The sequence below is a fragment of the Poromitra crassiceps genome (genome assembly GCF_964638095.1).
Source record: "Poromitra crassiceps genome assembly, chromosome: 3".
NCBI lineage: Eukaryota > Metazoa > Chordata > Actinopteri > Beryciformes > Melamphaidae > Poromitra > Poromitra crassiceps.
The window spans coordinates 59,177,279-59,194,967 of NC_139625.1; the positions used below are offsets into that span (position 1 = coordinate 59,177,279).

General features: G+C 44.6%; 1 protein-coding gene across 2 annotated transcripts in view; it reads right to left on the minus strand.

Annotated features, from left to right (window-relative positions):
* LOC310772860 (cyclic AMP-responsive element-binding protein 1-like) overlaps nucleotides 1-17,689 on the minus strand; it is a 42,861-nt gene that overhangs the window by 15,460 nt on the left and 9,712 nt on the right. For both annotated transcript variants that reach the window (XM_083632791.1, XM_083632790.1), the window contains exon 5: nucleotides 9,150-9,286. In XM_083632791.1, the coding sequence (XP_083488917.1) occupies nucleotides 9,150-9,286 (137 nt within the window). The remainder of the gene's footprint in view (nucleotides 1-9,149; nucleotides 9,287-17,689) is intronic.

Genomic DNA, 17,689 nt, shown 5'->3' on the forward strand with positions numbered 1-17,689 from the left:
CTGGGTGGGTGATGTGTTCAACTGCCATGTACTTAAAGGAACACTCCGCCCATTTTCAACCAGCTTTGTATCATTAGAACATCAGTAGTATATCAGAAAACTGTAAACGGTTTTGAAGTCTGTCATTTAATTTGACAGTTATTGAGTGTTAAAGTGTGGACCAGTGACATCACTGGTCCACACTAACTCAAATTAACACGTTCACTGCCAACAACGTGTAAACACGTTTTCAGAATCCAGCTGTTGACTGCCAGCGACGTGTAAACACGTTTTCAGAATCGATTTTTTTTTTTTGACGGTGGGACGTTGATCTAACCCTTTTACGTCTCTTATATAAGTATTGGACGTGTACAACGTGTACAACCCATTCCACCGACCCACTAAGTGGCGACAAGGAAGTAGGAAGGCAAGCAAAAAGCAGTGTGATCCATTTCCATTCTCATGAAAATGGATTGGCGGAGGCGCTTTCGTTTCCGCGCTGATTGCTGGCGGTGCGGGATTGCAAACGTGCATGGTGGATTGCGGATGGAGCACACTTTGAGGCACGCAGCGTAAATATGACCAGAGTCGCAGGGGCTTCATCGGAGCTCTCGGCCAGGGCTCCGGGAGGCGGGCGAGTCCAGCCGGGCTTCCTCGGGGAGCGGCCACGCAGACAGGCACAGCCAGGCACAGCCGCACAGCGGCAGCGGGGCAGTGAGACTGGTGACACGCTTGTGGTGCAGCAGGCTATTTTGCAAATTGGAAACAGCCATAAAAGGCTTTTAGAATGGGATTTTCAACCCATTCTTTTTTGTTTCTTTTTCGCTCTAATTTAGAGTAATTTAATTTCTATTCAGAAATTTATTTGAGAGGTCGAGAGTATGAGAAAGTGCATTTGCACAGGTAGGAAAGTGCTTGTGACAGGGCGCTGCAGCCAAGAAGAACGCCCACGGAGGGAGGAGTTGAGCAGAGGGGAGTTTCCTGCTGTTATGGAGGAAATTACTGTTCAAAACTATTGTTTAGGTCTTACTGATGCCAAAAATGAATGGTTAAAGTGATCGAATTTCACAAAAAGCCGTTTATCTCTGAATATTTTTTCTGACGCTAAAACCATGCTGTATTCAATTGCTAATGCTTACATAACTACTAACTCTACAAACTAACTCTTTTAGACAGAGAAAGTACACATTCTATTAGTACTTTTGAGATATTGTATGTTCACAAACTCCAAGCAGAAAATAATCCTCGGCTCTTGTAAAATGAGCCAGAATCCTCAAAAAACGGCTTGGCAGAAGCTACCTACAGCAAAAAAAAACGGCTGGCAGTCAATGTGTTAATAACTCATTAACTCAAATCAACTCTCAATAACTGTCAAACTAGATGAATGATGAATAGTTTGACAGTTATTGAGAGTTGATTTGAGTTAATGAGTTATTAATTTGAGTTAGTGTGGACCAGTGATGTCATTGGTCCACACTTTAACACTCAATAACTGTCAAATTAAATGACAGACTTCAAAACCGTTTACAGTTGTCTGATATACTACTAATGTTCTAATGATACAAAGCTGGTTGAAAATGGGCGGAGTGTTCCTTTAACCTGCTGCCTTCTGCCCCAGCCCTGTCATGAACTGGATTGGATTGCATGCAGCAGATGACAGAAAACTCATCCATAAGAGACTTGAGACTTGACTTGGACTTGTGACTAAAGACTTGAGACGCGACTTGGACTATAGCTAAAAGACTTGAGACTTGCCCGGCCACGACCCATTGCGGCGCAGCAGCTATAATTCATTGATTGTTATTTATGACATCACTGTAGGACAGGGACAGACAGAGCCCCGACTCCCTTTTATATACTAGGCATCTCGCGCGCTCGATTCCTAGGCTCGCCTGCTTTGCGGGCTCGCTACCTAGGCCGTTGCGCGTCCTCGCCCGTCCTGCAGCTCGGCCGTTGCACGTCCTTGCCCGCAGCTCGGCTGCTGTGTGGCCTTGCCTGCCCTATTGGCGCGTGTCTCCCTCAGTCTCTCCCCCCTCTGTCATCAGTGGTTTATGATATCACTGATGATGTCACAGTGGTTTATGACATCACTGATGATGTCACAGTGGTTGTATGACATCACAGTGGGACATGGGACACGGGAAAGAGAAACAGACAGAGTCCCAGCTCCCATTTATATACTGATGATGATACTAGGGATCTCGCTCGCTCGATTCCTAGGCTCGCCGTCCTGCAGCTCGCCAAGCTGGCCCTGCAGCTCGCATTCGCAGCTCGGCTGCTGCGAGGCCTTGCCCGCAGCTCGGCTGCTGTGTGGCCGATGAAACCAACAACATCACTGATGATGTCAGATTTATGACATCACTGATGATGTCTCGCCCGCTCTGCCGGCCTTGCTCGTCCTGAGAGAGCCCCTGCAGCTCGCCAAGCTGGCCCTGCAGCTCGCATTCGCAGCTCGGCCGCTGCGCAGCCTTGCCCGCAACTCGGCTGCTGTGTGGCCAATGAGACCAGCATCACTGATGACATCACTGATGATGTCATCAGTGGGATTTATGACATCACTGATGTCAGTGGGATTTATGACATCATTGATGTCACAGTGGGGTTTATGACATCACAGATGATGTCAGTGGGATTTATGACATCACGGATGTCAGTGGGATTTATGACATCATAGTGGAACAATCACAGTGAAACAGAGAAACAAACAGACAGAGCCCCAGCTCCCATTTATATACTGATGATGATGACGATGATGATGATGATATACTAGGGATCTTGCGCGCATAGCATGCTCGATTGCTAGGCTCGCCCGCTGCGCGGCCTCGCCCATCCTGCAGCTCACTGAGCTGGCCCTGCAGCTCGCATTCGCAACTCGGCTGCTGTGTGGCCAATGAAAACAGCATGTCATCAGTGGGATTTATGACATCACTGATGATGTCACAGTGGGATTTCATCAGTGGGATTCATGACATCACTGATGATGTCACAGTGGGATTTATGACATCACTGATGTCAGTGGGATTTATGACATCATTGATGTCACAGTGGGGTTTATGACATCACATATGATGTCAGTGGGATTTATGACATCACGGATGTCAGTGGGATTTATGACATCATAGTGGAACAATCACAGTGAAACAGAGAAACAAACAGACAGAGCCCCAGCTCCCATTTATATACTGATGATGATGATGACGATGATGATAATGATATACTAGGGATCTTGCGCGCATAGCATGCTCGATTGCTAGGCTCGCCCGCTGCGCGGCCTCGCCCGCCCTGCAGCTCGCATTCGCAACTCGGCTGCTGTGTGGCCAATGAAAACAGCATGTCATCAGTGGGATTTATGACATCACTGATGATGTCACAGTGGGATTTCATCAGTGGGATTCATGACATCACTGATGATGTCACAGTGGGATTTATGACATCACTGATGATGTCACAGTGGGATTTATGACATCACAGTGGGACAAACAGAGCCCTAGCTCCCATTTATACTGATGATGATGTTTATACTGATGATGACTAGGCATCTCACGCGCTCGATTCCTAGGCTCGCCCGCCCTGCTTTTGGCGCTTGGCAGCACTTCATCACAATACCCAAAAGGAATCCAAAACAACACTTCACTTCGCGGGCAGTTTTCCTTGGCAGAGCACTCATACAGGGATGCACCTATTTATCGGCTGTACACCAATGTACGGCCCATATTTGCCATGACTGCCATCGGCCTATCAGCAAATAAGATGACATTCAGCGATGACTGCCATCAGCCTATCAGCAAATATGATGACATTCACCGATGGCTGCCATCAGCCTATCAGCAAATAAGATGACATTCAGCGATGACTGCCATCGGCCTATCAGCAAATAAGATGACATTCAGCGATGACTGCCATCGGCCTATCAGCAAATATGATGACATTCACCGATGGCTGCCATCAGCCTATCAGCAAATAAGATGACATTCAGCGATGACTGCCATCAGCCTATCAGCAAATAAGTAGGGATGCACCGATTGCGATTTTCTTGGCAAACATTTTTTGTTTGCTTTAATAGAAAATTAAGATTGCCACAATTCTTATCATTTGCATGAGGAGGACCATCTCACTCAAACACATCTCAAAATAACAGTGTTCCAGGTTACAGGACAGAGCTTTTCTTTTTGTGTGCAAATACAATGAATATACAATTTTTAATTCCAGTATATCCCACAGCTATCATGCATGCATTTACCTTTCCAAAAGAAAACAGGAGCAACAGAACATCAAAATGTGATCCATGAGGAGTTTATAGCCTGGCTCCAGACCGTCGAAGCCACACCCACTCTACAGTTGTGGATTTGGCTGTTCTTGAGTAGATGAGGAAACGAGTTTGAGTTGACGATTCGGTCTGAACATCAGAGTTTACACACAGATTCTGAAATTTCGTATGCATTTTTTTTAATGCTCAGACTCGACTCCGGCCGAGCGGGACTCGGCCGCACCTCTGTCTCCACGGTTTATTTTCGACTTGCATGTGTGACAAACTGCAAAATTTCATGCTGACACGCGTTTCCTTTTTGCTGCAGCCCATCTGTCTGTCTGCCTTGGGGTGCGCGCACGTCACCTGAACGCGTGCATCGTGCATGTAATTGACCAAACAAAAAAAAGGGGAAGCCAACCGGCGCACAGAATCGGCTATGTTGACTGACCGGCGCAGATCACCGGTCGAGGCCGATCAGCTGAAAATTGGCCATTTCCGGTCACGTGCCGATTGATCAGTGCATCCCTACAAATAAGATGACATTCACCGATGGCAGTAGCCGATGTTTATCTGTTCTAAAGTAGGTAGTTGTATAGCAGGCTAAAAAGGCCTTTGAAACTAGTTATTTTTCACGTAAAGAATAGTTGTCATTAGGGATCGACCGATTATCGGCCTGGCCGATTATTGACGCCGATATTCTGCATTTTGCCGATTATCTGTATCGGCATTTTCATTGGATGTTTGCCGATATAATAAATTAATTAAAAAATGCGCTACTTTGGCTCAGAATGCAGCTCTAACAGCCTGTGTTGCTGCTCTGTGTTGCTGCTGTAGCAAATGTCCTGCCCACAGCGCTATCTGATTGTTGAGTAATAGCCTATCAGAGGGCTTCTCAGATGAAATCCGAGCTGCCTTCATTCAACAGCGCAGCGCAGCCACCGTCTGTGCCGTGTGGGTCTGTGCAGCGGACTGACTGACAGTCCGCAGCAGGCTGCCAAGCTTGCAATAAAGTGAATAAACATCATAGTTATCTAGGCTGACATTGCATAAACACCACAATCTTCTGATCTATCATTCTTATTAGTAGATGATTCGTATGAAGCGCTCCCTGGCTGCATGGCATGCAGTGCAAAGTAAGCGTGGAGATACGGTAGGTTTGATAGATGCGTGAGTTGAAATCCGCCGAATGCACTTTGTTGCAGTGATAAGTGACCATCTGTCCCGCTTTGTGCAGGACTGCACCGCATTTTCATCACTTTTCACGCGTCCCGCAAATTGAGACGATGTCCCGCATTTGCGCGAGACCGAGGCAGATAGAGAGGGAGAGAGATAAAGAGAGGGAGAGAGAGAGAGACGAGAGCACACGGCACACGGCTTGCACAAAGTGGCCTGCTCGTTAACGTAGGGCTGGGCGATAAAACGATCTCGATAATTTTCACGGAAAAAACGGCCACGATAACAATGATAAATTTATGAGCTGTAATTTCGATAAAATATTTTCAGTGTTGCGTTCAAAACCCCTCAGAAACATGACCGCAGCTTAGCACAGCAATGCTTATTGTGAATAACGTGTCGTTTTTGGGGGGTATTTGAAGGCAACACTGAGTGGAACCAATGGCATCAATGGAAAATAAACCATGTGATGCACGCGTTTGCGGAAGAATCCCTTTCTCTGCTCAGAGCCTCGCAGTCGGCTGGCTGAGTGGCTCTTACTAACCAGTTAGAGCCTGGCCCGGCAAAACAAGAGTAACATAAACAGATGGAATTAAAATATGTCAGGCCGTGGATTTGTACACGGGAGATAAAGCTGCAGCAGACAGTAGTTCTGGTTATGGGTAGCGGTAGCTGGCTGTCATGAATGGTATCAAATTAGCATCTACAGTACATCGCGTTAGCTAACGCTAATGTTAGCTTACGCGCTAACGTTAATATCTTCATACTTGACAATCTTGCTAACGTTATGCTATCTGTTAGATAGACCATCTATAGCAGCTATCCGAATAACATTACACATCTATGGTTTAAACAGTCTTTGCTTCCTTTATCAAACCAACTGCAGCTAACTATAGCTGCATAATCAACACCTAGCCTTGGACCAAGACGTTCATTGCATTAAAACAACATAATGCAATACACACAACAGAATAAGCACACCAAAGTCCAGTGGTATAAGGGAAAACAAGTAACAAGCATAGAACAATTATAATAAGCTGAAAATGCAAATGGATCAAGTTACATTAAAAAGCCATAAGTGAATAGTATGGACAAACAGATGACTAAATAAAGGGTTATCATTTAATGACAACAATAGCCAATGAGCTGCATTGAGCCTCTCTCATGAGAATACTTTGAATTGAATTCAACTTAATTGTAACCGGTCAGAGATTAATAGAGTCATATCGAATACATTCTATATCGCTCTGCATTGAATTTTAATTGTGCCCCTAAAATTCTTCATGTGCTTTTTATGTGCAATTAGTATTATTGATAAATTTATATTGTGATAAATAGCGACATCGATCGATATAAGAAAACATATCGTGATAAAAAAAATTGCCATATCGCCCAGGCCTACGTTAACGTCACTTAACGATCTGCAGCTGTGTGAGAGAGATGAGACTGGGAGAGAGCACACGGCTCTGCTCGTGACACTACTGTCTGCAGCCATGAGTAGGCATGCAAATATAGGCTACTTAACTCATTGAGTGCCAGCCACTTTTGGAAGACGGATGCTCCCAGTGCCAGCCCTTTCAGAGCGTTTTCAGTGATTTCTCGAGGCCCACAGAATATTGTGTGATATTACTATGTAAACACCAAACACGCCCAAAGAACGATGAGACTCTATTGTATCATCAGCAAAAAAAGTTTATTGATATCATTTTCCGTTCTTTAGTTATCAGCCGGAGAAGATAGGTTGTTTTCAGCAAAAACAGACGTTTCAAACTAGAAGCTGAGATAATCAGCCTTTTGTGAAATGAAGCATTTCAAGCACATCACTGACTCTGAAGCTATTATTTTCTGATGTAGTGACACCTCAAAAATAATTTCCTTCAATAAAACAGCGAAAACAAAGGAATTTTGTTTGGCAAAATAATATTTTTTAGCTGCAACCAGCAGCGCTGGCCCCTGCGTGCGCAGACCCTACACTTTCTTGCTGGTCTTGATTTACTGCTGGTGGGCATCAGATATTCTAGCTTGCCAATCTGTCCATCGAGCCTGCTGTCTGGGTCTGTCTGGGTCGGTGTTGTATGCTGCCCTGCGTGCCCCACCCCCCTCTACTGCAAACCCCTCCTCCGTGGGTGTGGCTCTGGTGGCTCTCTGCTGCGTTTGCTCTGCACTGAAAACTCAGCTTTTTCACAGCGTTCCGCGTGTATTTGTCACCGGCTCCCAGCGCTTTCAGTTGAGAATAATAACAACTCCACAACTAATCATGTGGAGGGGCTATCGCAGCGGACACGGAGGGGCTCAATTGTGGGAGCAGATTGGCTGCTGCAGGCACAGCTAACGTTATGCTTCATGCATATCGATGCATACCGATGCGGTTTCCGTTTCATCACGGGGCTTCTTCTGCTGTTTTTCCTCACCTTTCTCTAATCTGGAGAGCACTGTCGCCACCTAATGGGTCCGTAAAATAGGTTATACACATTCAACATGCCCCAAATTTTTACAGGAGATGTATCAGGCTTTGATCCACGTCCCACCGTCAAAAAACGCATTTGACGTCGTTCGACGTCATTGGCACTCTACGTTACTATTTGATTTGACGCCGATCGACGTCATTGGCACTCAATGAGTTAACCATAAAATAGGATACCAACAGTGGGCCTGTATCTTCATAAAGCTATCCAATGCTGTTTTAGCACAATTGAAGACAGCCTCAAATATTTCTCAACAGCATCCTGTCTTTGAGATGTAATTTGCAGATATTTAGTCTCTACACTGCTGCTACAAAGGACATTTATAAATTCCATAAGCTGCTCTAATTAATGTTTTGTTCAAATTAACCTGTAATGTAGCCTAGGCTACTACAGTTACAGTATGGTTCTCCTTCAGTATAAGCTATAGTAGGCTACATTGTTCTACTAGAAAAGTCTGACTAACTTTATATGGTTGGAAACATGTCGTCTTTCATATCTGAACAGAAGCCATGAATCCCATCCCATATCAGCAACCTGTCCTGTTTTATTGGAGCCTACACACTGTAGTCAGATGTGTTGCTTTCTTACTGTATTTACCGGTTTGATTTGTGGCTGTGTGAACACAAACGAACCAAGGCACAAATGCAACAATTGTATATATTAAGCCCCTGAATCCAACCAAAGACAAACGACCTAGAGGTGTGAATACACCCTTGTCTCCACAGCTGTGTCTTGATGTTCCCAAGTCTCCACTAGAGTGAGCATACACATGGAAATGGGAACAGGTTATAGGTTGTCACACACACACACACACACACACACACACACACACACACACACACACACAGATCAACACTTTAATGTGAATATTTTCAATTAATATTGCAGTTGGATAAACTGAGGAAAATGCATTTCCACAACGAGTTGTGTTATTTAAAATTTTGATACCAAGATTTTTATTTTTACTGCAAATGTATATCGGTTCCAAATATCGGCTATCGGTCATTTTGATTACCGATAATCGATATCGGTCCTGAAAAAATGATATCGGTCGACCCCTAGTTGTCATGTGAAGGAAGGCTATATTAAATGTTTCATAAATTTACGTTTGAATTTATGCTCATTCAAAGGTAGTGTGATAAAGAAGACTTTAAAACTGTTATTTTTAAATAATGAAGATGTCTTTGTTTAATAAATACCAAAAACAAAACAAACAACTTTCACAATCGGTGCATCCCTCCACTCATTGTATGGGACACTGCAAATGTAATCCAAGTACTTACTGTACTGGCCACTGCTGGTCTGATAGATGGGCGTGGGCATGGTGACGGTGGTGACGGCGGGCTGGTCGTCCTCTGACTTCTCCTCCTCAATACGAGGGACCGCTGGTGCGTCTGACGACAGGTCGTTCAGTATCTTCCTACAAACATGGACAATCACAAAGACACATCAGTCAACTTCCCTGATGTGTGGGAGGACTGGAGAGCATGCATGCGTTGTTTCTGTTCAGCAAACACTCTGATTCAGTTATATAGCTCCACACCACCAGTGATGTCATCTCTGTGTGATGTCACCTGCATTCCGGTGGCACACCATTGCTCGAGTGATGTCATCAGTGAGTGGTGTGTTGAGTGCTCGAGTGATGTCAGTGATCAGTGAGTGATGGCATCAGTGATGTCATTCATGCAATGGTGTGTTGCCGGAATGCTATCACACTGATTGATTGATTGATTGATTTTATTCTGGATAAAGAACAACAAATCCAAGGGATACACATGTAGTGTGAACACAAGTGTGAACACTTATTTCCAACATGGTCCCTGCCTGGTCTTATAAAAACAGGACATACAGTAGTAACACATAGCATCATATAAACAAAACAGAACAGTCAAGGATAAAAGAACAGGAGATCCAACATAAGTTAAAAAAACATTTCAACATGTATTTTGCTCATTGGTTTCATACACTTTCGATAATAAAACGTCTAAAAGCAAAAATCGTATCAGATGGGGGACCCTGGGACAAACTTGTCAAATGGGGGCCCATGGTCTAATTGGTGTCAGTTTAGGGGTTCTTGTCACGAAGAAGTTTGAGAACCACTGCTCTAGCTTACTCAGCAAGAATTTTCTCAGAAGGTTTTTAAACCCATTCAGAGAATTCACAATTATTATAGTAGTGTGATGTCACGGTCGCTTTGTCACGTTATTTAGGAGTTGTCTATGCTCAGACAGTCACTAAAGGTCCTTGCACATAGAGTCCGTTTTTTCGTCCGAAATTGACGCACGAAAAAAATAAAAATACGACCTCATTTGTGTCAATCATCATTGACACACCGAGTCCGACAATTACGTCCGTCATTTAAGTTTTCGGACGAGGTTCGATTTTCTGCGTTTTTCCGCATCCATGAAATCGTTTTGACAGGTGTTTGACCACTCAGAGCTGCCGTAGTGTTGCTATTCACAATGAAAAATGGCGTCTGAGAAGTTAATTCAGTTCGTCTCCCAGCACAAAGTATTTTATGACAAAGCAGGAATACAGAGATTCGGAATTAAAAGACAGAATGTGCCGGGTGATTGCAGACCAGCTTGGAATGCGGGACGCGGTGTGTGTGTGTGTGTGTGTGTGTGTGTATGGGGAAGGGGGGGGGAGGAGAGAGACAGAGCCACACAGACACACTGCCAGTTGTGGATCAATAGGATCGCGGTAGTTTTCTTTTCGTTGCGAATATTGGATAATTAACGCATCGGACTCAGTGGGCAAGGTATCTGTGCGTGACGTTTTTTTCCCGGATGACGGATTAAAAAAACGCAGCGAACAATTCGGACTCTGTGTGCAAGGACCTTAAGGACTAATGCCTGCTTGATACTCAACATGCCGTGAAGGGCGTGGGGGTGGAGCGAGGGCCGCACACGTCAAATTACGTCAATGTGTTGGGCGTGGTTGGGCGCTACCTCCGTAGGGCGCCCACCGTGTGCCTGAAGATTTTTCTCACAGCGCGACCTCCGCATGGCTTCTCTCCAAACATGGCCGCTTTCAAGCCACTGAGCCCTGAACACTGAGCTGTGTTTTCACCACATTTCTTGACCCATGTGGTAGGCTAAACTTTGATTTGCAACTGTTCGTTTTTAGTCATTTCACCAAGTAAATGTGTTGTGTTGAGAGCATGATTGAGAGAGATTAAAAGCAGCACAGAGTAGGCTATCAGGGCTGAGAACTGAAACGGCTTTCAGTAAAAACAAGTTTGGTGATTAATTCATGTGCTGATGTAGGGTCGTTTGAGAGTGAAAGCGCACTCAGTACCACATAATAGCGTTTCATTGCGACTTTTCACGGGCTGTTCTCACTATTACCATTGTACAATACATGCTGATCACTTGGCTGATCACTTCTGAGTATAAAAGCATCTTCCCCAGCGCGAGGTCCGCACGGTGACTCGCGGAGCTCCACCTCACGGAGCCTGCTTGATTATAATGAGCCCTTAAGCTTAAGGAGTAGCCTACTGTATCTATCACTCACTTGATTACATCAATCACTGATGACATCACTCGTCTCACACTAAAGCCACTTCTTAACATGCGGTGGAATCCGTATTATAACCTGCTCCTAGCCGGTTGGCCTGCATGTTAAACAACAATTAGCCGGCCTACGCGCACTCCCGCGAGTCCGTATCTTATTAACCTCGCGCGCCGGTGTAAGATCCGGATTAGCGCAAAAGGAGCTGTTGTTTAACTCTGGCAGGTCATTATCCGCAGATCCGTCCACACACACACACAGCGTTGAGCAGTGAGAGAGAGGCAGGGGGGAAGGAAAGTGAAAGTGGAGCAGAAACACGCTCTCCTGAGAATACGAGGCAGCAGGATGACTGAAGCAAATGAAACTCAAACTATCACAAAGAGCAGCCGAGATTCTGACACTTTTTGCGTGATGCGTGCCGCTCTATCTGCCTGTTTGTCTCTCTGCACACACAGCGTTGAGCAGTGAGAGAGAGGCAGGGGGGAAGGAAAGTGAAAGTGGAGCAGAAACGCGCTCTCCTGAGAATACGAGGCAGCAGGATGACTGAAGCAAATGAAACTCAAACTATCACAAAGAGCAGCCGAGATTCTGACACTTTTTGCGCGATGCGTGCCGCTCTATCTGCCTGTTTGTCTCTCTGCACACAGCGTTGAGCAGTGAGAGAGGCAGGGGGGAGGGAAAGTGAAAGTGGAGCAGAAACACGCTCTCCTGAGAATACGAGGCAGCAGGATGACTGAAGCAAATGAAACTCAAACTATCACAAAGAGCAGCCGAGATTCTGACACTTTTTGCGCGATGCGTGCCGCTCTATCTACCTGTTTGTCTCTCTGCCAGTGCCTGCATGTCTGTTTAGTGTGCGTGTGGCATGTCATTTTTAACGCTGTTCATAACGAGCAGAGCATGTTTAGGCTATCGTACGGCTCCGTCCCCAAATTAATTTTGTCCCTGACGCTACTGTGCGCCCACACTGCGGAGTGGATAGGAGCTGACTGACTCTGACTTGATAGGCTATCAAACTTTTGTGGGGAGAAATACATTTAAAACTAGTCAGATATGACTTGAATGCCACTTGTAAAATAAATCACCCACAGTGATTGACGACGGTGCGACCACTATTTTGACTGCCTCATTTTTGGCACAATGCCACCCCTCGTTGTCAATGGACTCTGTTAAAACGGCATGTTTCTGAATGGAGTTTGGTTACAAATTCGCTAAAGCTGTTTCCTATCACATTTCTTGTTTTCGATACATGCTACCGCGCCGCCGCCGCCCACTGGCAGAAAAAACGGCTCATATCCAGTTGTTTCTTAACAAAGACCCCTCATGTTTAGAAAGGCAAAACCTGAAAATATCCTGCTCTCTCTAGCCTGACATGATCCAGATTTCATGTTTAAAAGGCACTTAAGACTGTTTCAAGACCTGAACGTTACTTCGAGCTGTAAGTGGTTAAATCGTCAACACACCTTTAAGTTACATTTACTATACATTGATTTCGAGATTGGTAAACTAAACGCAATAATGCGATAACTTCTATGGACCAGTGGGCCCTTCTTGATCTAACTTCTTTCTCTCTCTTTCTAAAAAAAAAAAAAAAAAACTACTAACCTAAACTAAACTTGTACCACTATTCCTTCAGAATTTGTAGTTGTCATAGACTGTGCTCCATAGTTGATTGCTCTATTGCTGACAAAAATGTGTTATTGTAAGTCGCTTTGGATAAAAGCATCTGCCAAATGACGTAATGTAATGTAATGATTAAAAAAAAAAAAAAAAAAATTCAGATAGGCCGGGAAAGAACAAAGCTCAAGAGAATAAATTGACCCTCCTCGCGATAGCAGAGCGAACAGGGAGCAGGAAGCCAGCGGAGAGGAGACTGTCCACAAGTTCATCAATTGTGGATGGCGTCGTTCTCTCGGACTGATTTTTTAAAAGTCACACCCATGTGAGAAGCAAGCTGCGCAGGTTAGCACAGGTTGGACCGTTCTCCCCCCTCTCCCTGGCACTGTGTGTGTGTGTGCATTCGTTTCACCGGCTTTGATCCGCGCCACTTTCTGTCTCCACAATGTCAGTGATGATGGCATCAGTGAGAGATGTCATCAGTGATGATGTCCTCAGTCTTGACATTATGACATCACCCGCGCACAATTGCTTAAGTGAGCAAGCTCAGCCCGAGTGACATCACTGATAAGGGCAGCACACAAGTGTGTGTGTGTGTGTGTCTTGTTGTGGTGTGTGTGTCTGGTTGTGGTGTCTGTGTCCAGCCGTGACACACATGACTTAACAAACATCCCATGCTCATCCCGTGCCAGAACGGTGAAGTCGCTTCTATAAGTCTGTCCGTTCTGGAAAACATGTCACACGTGTGTGTGTGTCTGGTTGTGGGGTATGTCGTGTGTGTGTGTCTGGTTGTGGGGTATGTCGTGTGTGTCTGGTTGTGGGGTATGTCGGGTGTGTGTGTGTCTGGTTGTGGGGTATGTCGTGTGTGTGTGCTCCTTTTCTCACTCACCTCCTTGTCACCTGCTCTCTCCCTGCATGACTATGCCAACATGGGTTGGCATAATCATGCTCTCTCTCTCCCTCTTTACTCTGAATGTAATAGAGTGAACATGGAAGAAATATTATCAGTAAACTAATGACTAGAAATAATATTGAAAACATTACTTTAGTTATAAAAAATATGAAAATAGGGTTTGTGAAACACTGGAGTGACTAACCCAAACCCAAAGGCAAGGTTTAGTAATACTGTAACATTAACACGCTATAAATAAAGGAGCAAAATAGGGGCAAAATAAATAAATCCACAAACCTTTATCACACAAACTCTTTGGACAAATAGGCTGTTCACATTGAACAAGCGCAAATTCGCTATACTGTATGCCAGGCAGCATATGTGGTACTGATTATATATACCTCAGAAAATGGCTATTTAAGCCTTTTTAGAGGGCCTTAACTCATTGAGTGCCAAGGACGAGTATGTTCGTCAATTCAGATACTAACGTAGAGTGCCAAGGACGAGTATGTTCGTCAATTGCGTTTTTTGACGGTGGGACGTGGATCAACGCCTCAGGCATCTCCTGTACAAATATTGTAGCTATTGAAGGTGTATAACCTATTTTACGGACTCATTAGGTGGCGACAGTGCTCTCCAGATTAGAGAAAGGTCTGGAAAACAGCAGGAAAAAGCCCCGTGATGAAAGAGAAACCGCTCATGCTGCAGCCAGAGCCATATAGATTGCTCTGTCTGGAGCTGACGTTGGCTGCGAACAGCAGTCAATCCGCGCCCACAACTGAGCCCCTCTGCCTCTGTCTGTCTGTCTGCATAGTTTCTCCACACGATTAGCCGCCAGAAAAGCAGCACCCGACGCCGAAGGGCCAAACCATTCTCAGCAGTCCGGTTTGGATTTTCCATGTCGCGCTGGGAGCCGGCGCTCAAAAACGGAGCACTCCGAAAATAGACGCTGGGTGCGTGAGGCTGTGTGTTAGTGTGGGGAGGAGTTTGCAGCTGAGGGGGGGAGAGGGGGGTGGGGCACGCAGGGCACCACACAACTACACCACGTCACTACATCAGAAAATATTATCTTCAGAGTCAGTGAATGTGCTTGAAATGCTTCATTTCACAAAAGGCGGAATAACTCAGCTTCTAATTTGAAATGCATGTTTTTGCTCAAAACAACCTATCTTCTCCGGCTCATAACTAAAGAACGGAAAATGGTATCAATAAACTTTTTTTTGCTGATGATACAATAGTCAGCTCGTTCTTTGTGCGTGTTTGGTGTTTACATAGTAATATCACACAATATTCTGTGGGCCTCGAGAAATCACTGAAAACGCTCTGAAACTCTGGCACTGGGAGCGTCCGTTCTCCAAAAGTGGCTGGCACTCAATGAGTTAAAGTACCGTATAATTCTTAAGACCCTGCAGAAGAACATTGGAAATGTGAATGGCCTGCTTCCTCTTGATGGGCAGAGAAGTCTCCACAGCAGAATATCAGATGATCTAGTCTTTTGCTCTGTAGCAATGTCCAGCCAAGCGGACTCTTCTTTATGCCATGACAACTGACATGGGAGGGATGCCACCAAAAATGGGAGCTTTCATAGGATGGTTCTTCCATGAAAGGTTCTGGACAGGCATGAGAAGTCTTGTTCCATGAAAGGTTCTGGACAAGCTTGAGAAGTCTTGTTCCATGAAAGGTTCTGGACAGAAATGAGAAGTCTTGTTCCACGAAAGGTTCTGGACAGGCATAAGTCTTGTTCCATGAAAGGTTCTGGACAGGCTTGAGAAGTCTTGTTCCACGAAAGGTTCTGGACAGGCTTGAGAAGTCTTGTTCCATGAAAGGTTCTGGACAGGCATGGGAAGTCTTGTTCCACGAACGGTTCTGGACAGGCATGAGAAGTCTTGTTCCACGAAAGGTTCTGGACAGGCATGAGAAGTCTTGTTCCATGAAAGGTTTTGGACAGGCTTGAGAAGTCTTGTTCCATGAAAGGTTCTGGACAGGCATGAGAAGTCTTGTTCCATGAAAGGTTCTGGACAGGCATGAGAAGTCTTGCTCCATGAAAGGTTCTGGACAGGCATGAGAAGTCTTGTTCCATGAAAGATTCTGGACAGGCATGAGAAGTCTTGTTCCACGAAAGGTTCTGGACAGGCTTGAGAAGTCTTGTTCCACGAAAGGTTCTGGACAGGCATGAGAAGTCTTGTTCCATGAAAGGTTCTGGACAGGCATGAGAAGTCTTGTTCCACGAAAGGTTCTGGACAAGCATGAGAAGTCTTGTTCCACGAAAGGTTCTGGACAGGCATGAGAAGTCTTGTTCCATGAAAGGTTCTGGACAGGCATGAGAAGTCTTGTTCCATGAAAGGTTCTGGACATGCATGATAAGTCTTGTTCCATGAAAGGTTCTGGACAGGCATGAGAAGTCTTGTTCCATGAAAGGTTCTGGACACGCATGAGAAGTCTTGTTCCATGAAAGGTTCTGGACACGCATGAGAAGTCTTGTTCCATGAAAGGTTCTGAACAGGCATGAGAAGTCTTGTTCCATGAAAGGCTCTGGACAGGCTTGAGAAGTCTTGTTCCATGAAAGGTTCTGGACAGGCTTGAGAAGTCTTGTTCCATGAAAGGCTCTGGACAGGCTTGAGAAGTCCTGTTCCATGAAAGGTTCTGGACAGGCATGAGAAGTCTTGTTCCATGAAAGGTTCTGGACACCAATTTACTTTTTTAAACGAGGGCTATTTTTACCCCTGTGAAATATATTTCGGGGGCATTTTGGATCATTTCCTGGGCAATTTTATCAAATGTTGGGAAATACCTATGTAGCATGAGACTGATCAATGACTCTTATCCAAGCATATTTTATATCTAAAAGTGCATAAACAATCACAGATCACCATTTCCTATCTCAACAACACTGTTGTGTTGATTGTGTGGCATGTTATTAATGTACTTGGCAAAAACATGAGTGAACTAGCTGGCCAGCTAGCTTTTGCTGCCTGTCACTGAGCTAAATAACGCTAGTAGGAGTAGGGGCAGGGGTTGTACGGATGCCTAGCTGGCCATTTTCGAGTCACACGTTGCAAATACAGAATAATGTTAAAATACAGAAAATATTCAACTTTATTTTATGGGGGCATTTAAAAGTAACCTGACGCTAGAGATGCTGCGATCGAGATTTTTCAATTCCGATCCGATTTCGATATTTTAGCTCAAAACCGATCCGATTCCGATCAAATTTCGATACCCGATTCGATACCGATTTCGATCCGATACCGATACAGCACATATTTAAGTCTCTCTATTCTGTCTGATAGCTAGCAGGCAACAAACATTTTTAGGGTTAGGTATGTATGTGTGTGCTTTGGTAATATAGTATGTAAACGATTTAGTTCATCGAATTCATTTGATGTAAAACTAAAACATAACAATCTCGATATTTTTGAAATCTCTCATAAATGCTCAATTTAACCCTTCGGGGTTCATACACATTTTGACCAATGGATTTCCATGACTTTTCCATAAGTTCTTAACCTGTATTTTATGCACACCTGGGGTAAAAAAGAAGAAGAAAGAAATGGCAAATGTTGTGAGCAAAGATGGATGATTTAATATTCCATAGCTCTGACCTAAGCAAATCTGACATCACTATTGTGATATAATTCTCAATAGTCAATACAAAAAATAATGGCTTTTATAGAACCGAAAGCCTAGCTGCTTAGTCTGCAGATAAAACATAAAAAATTACATTTAGACTCTTATTGGCATGACGGCAACATACTGTATGTGCGCATTCGTTTTCCTGATAGATCATGACAGCCCTGCAGC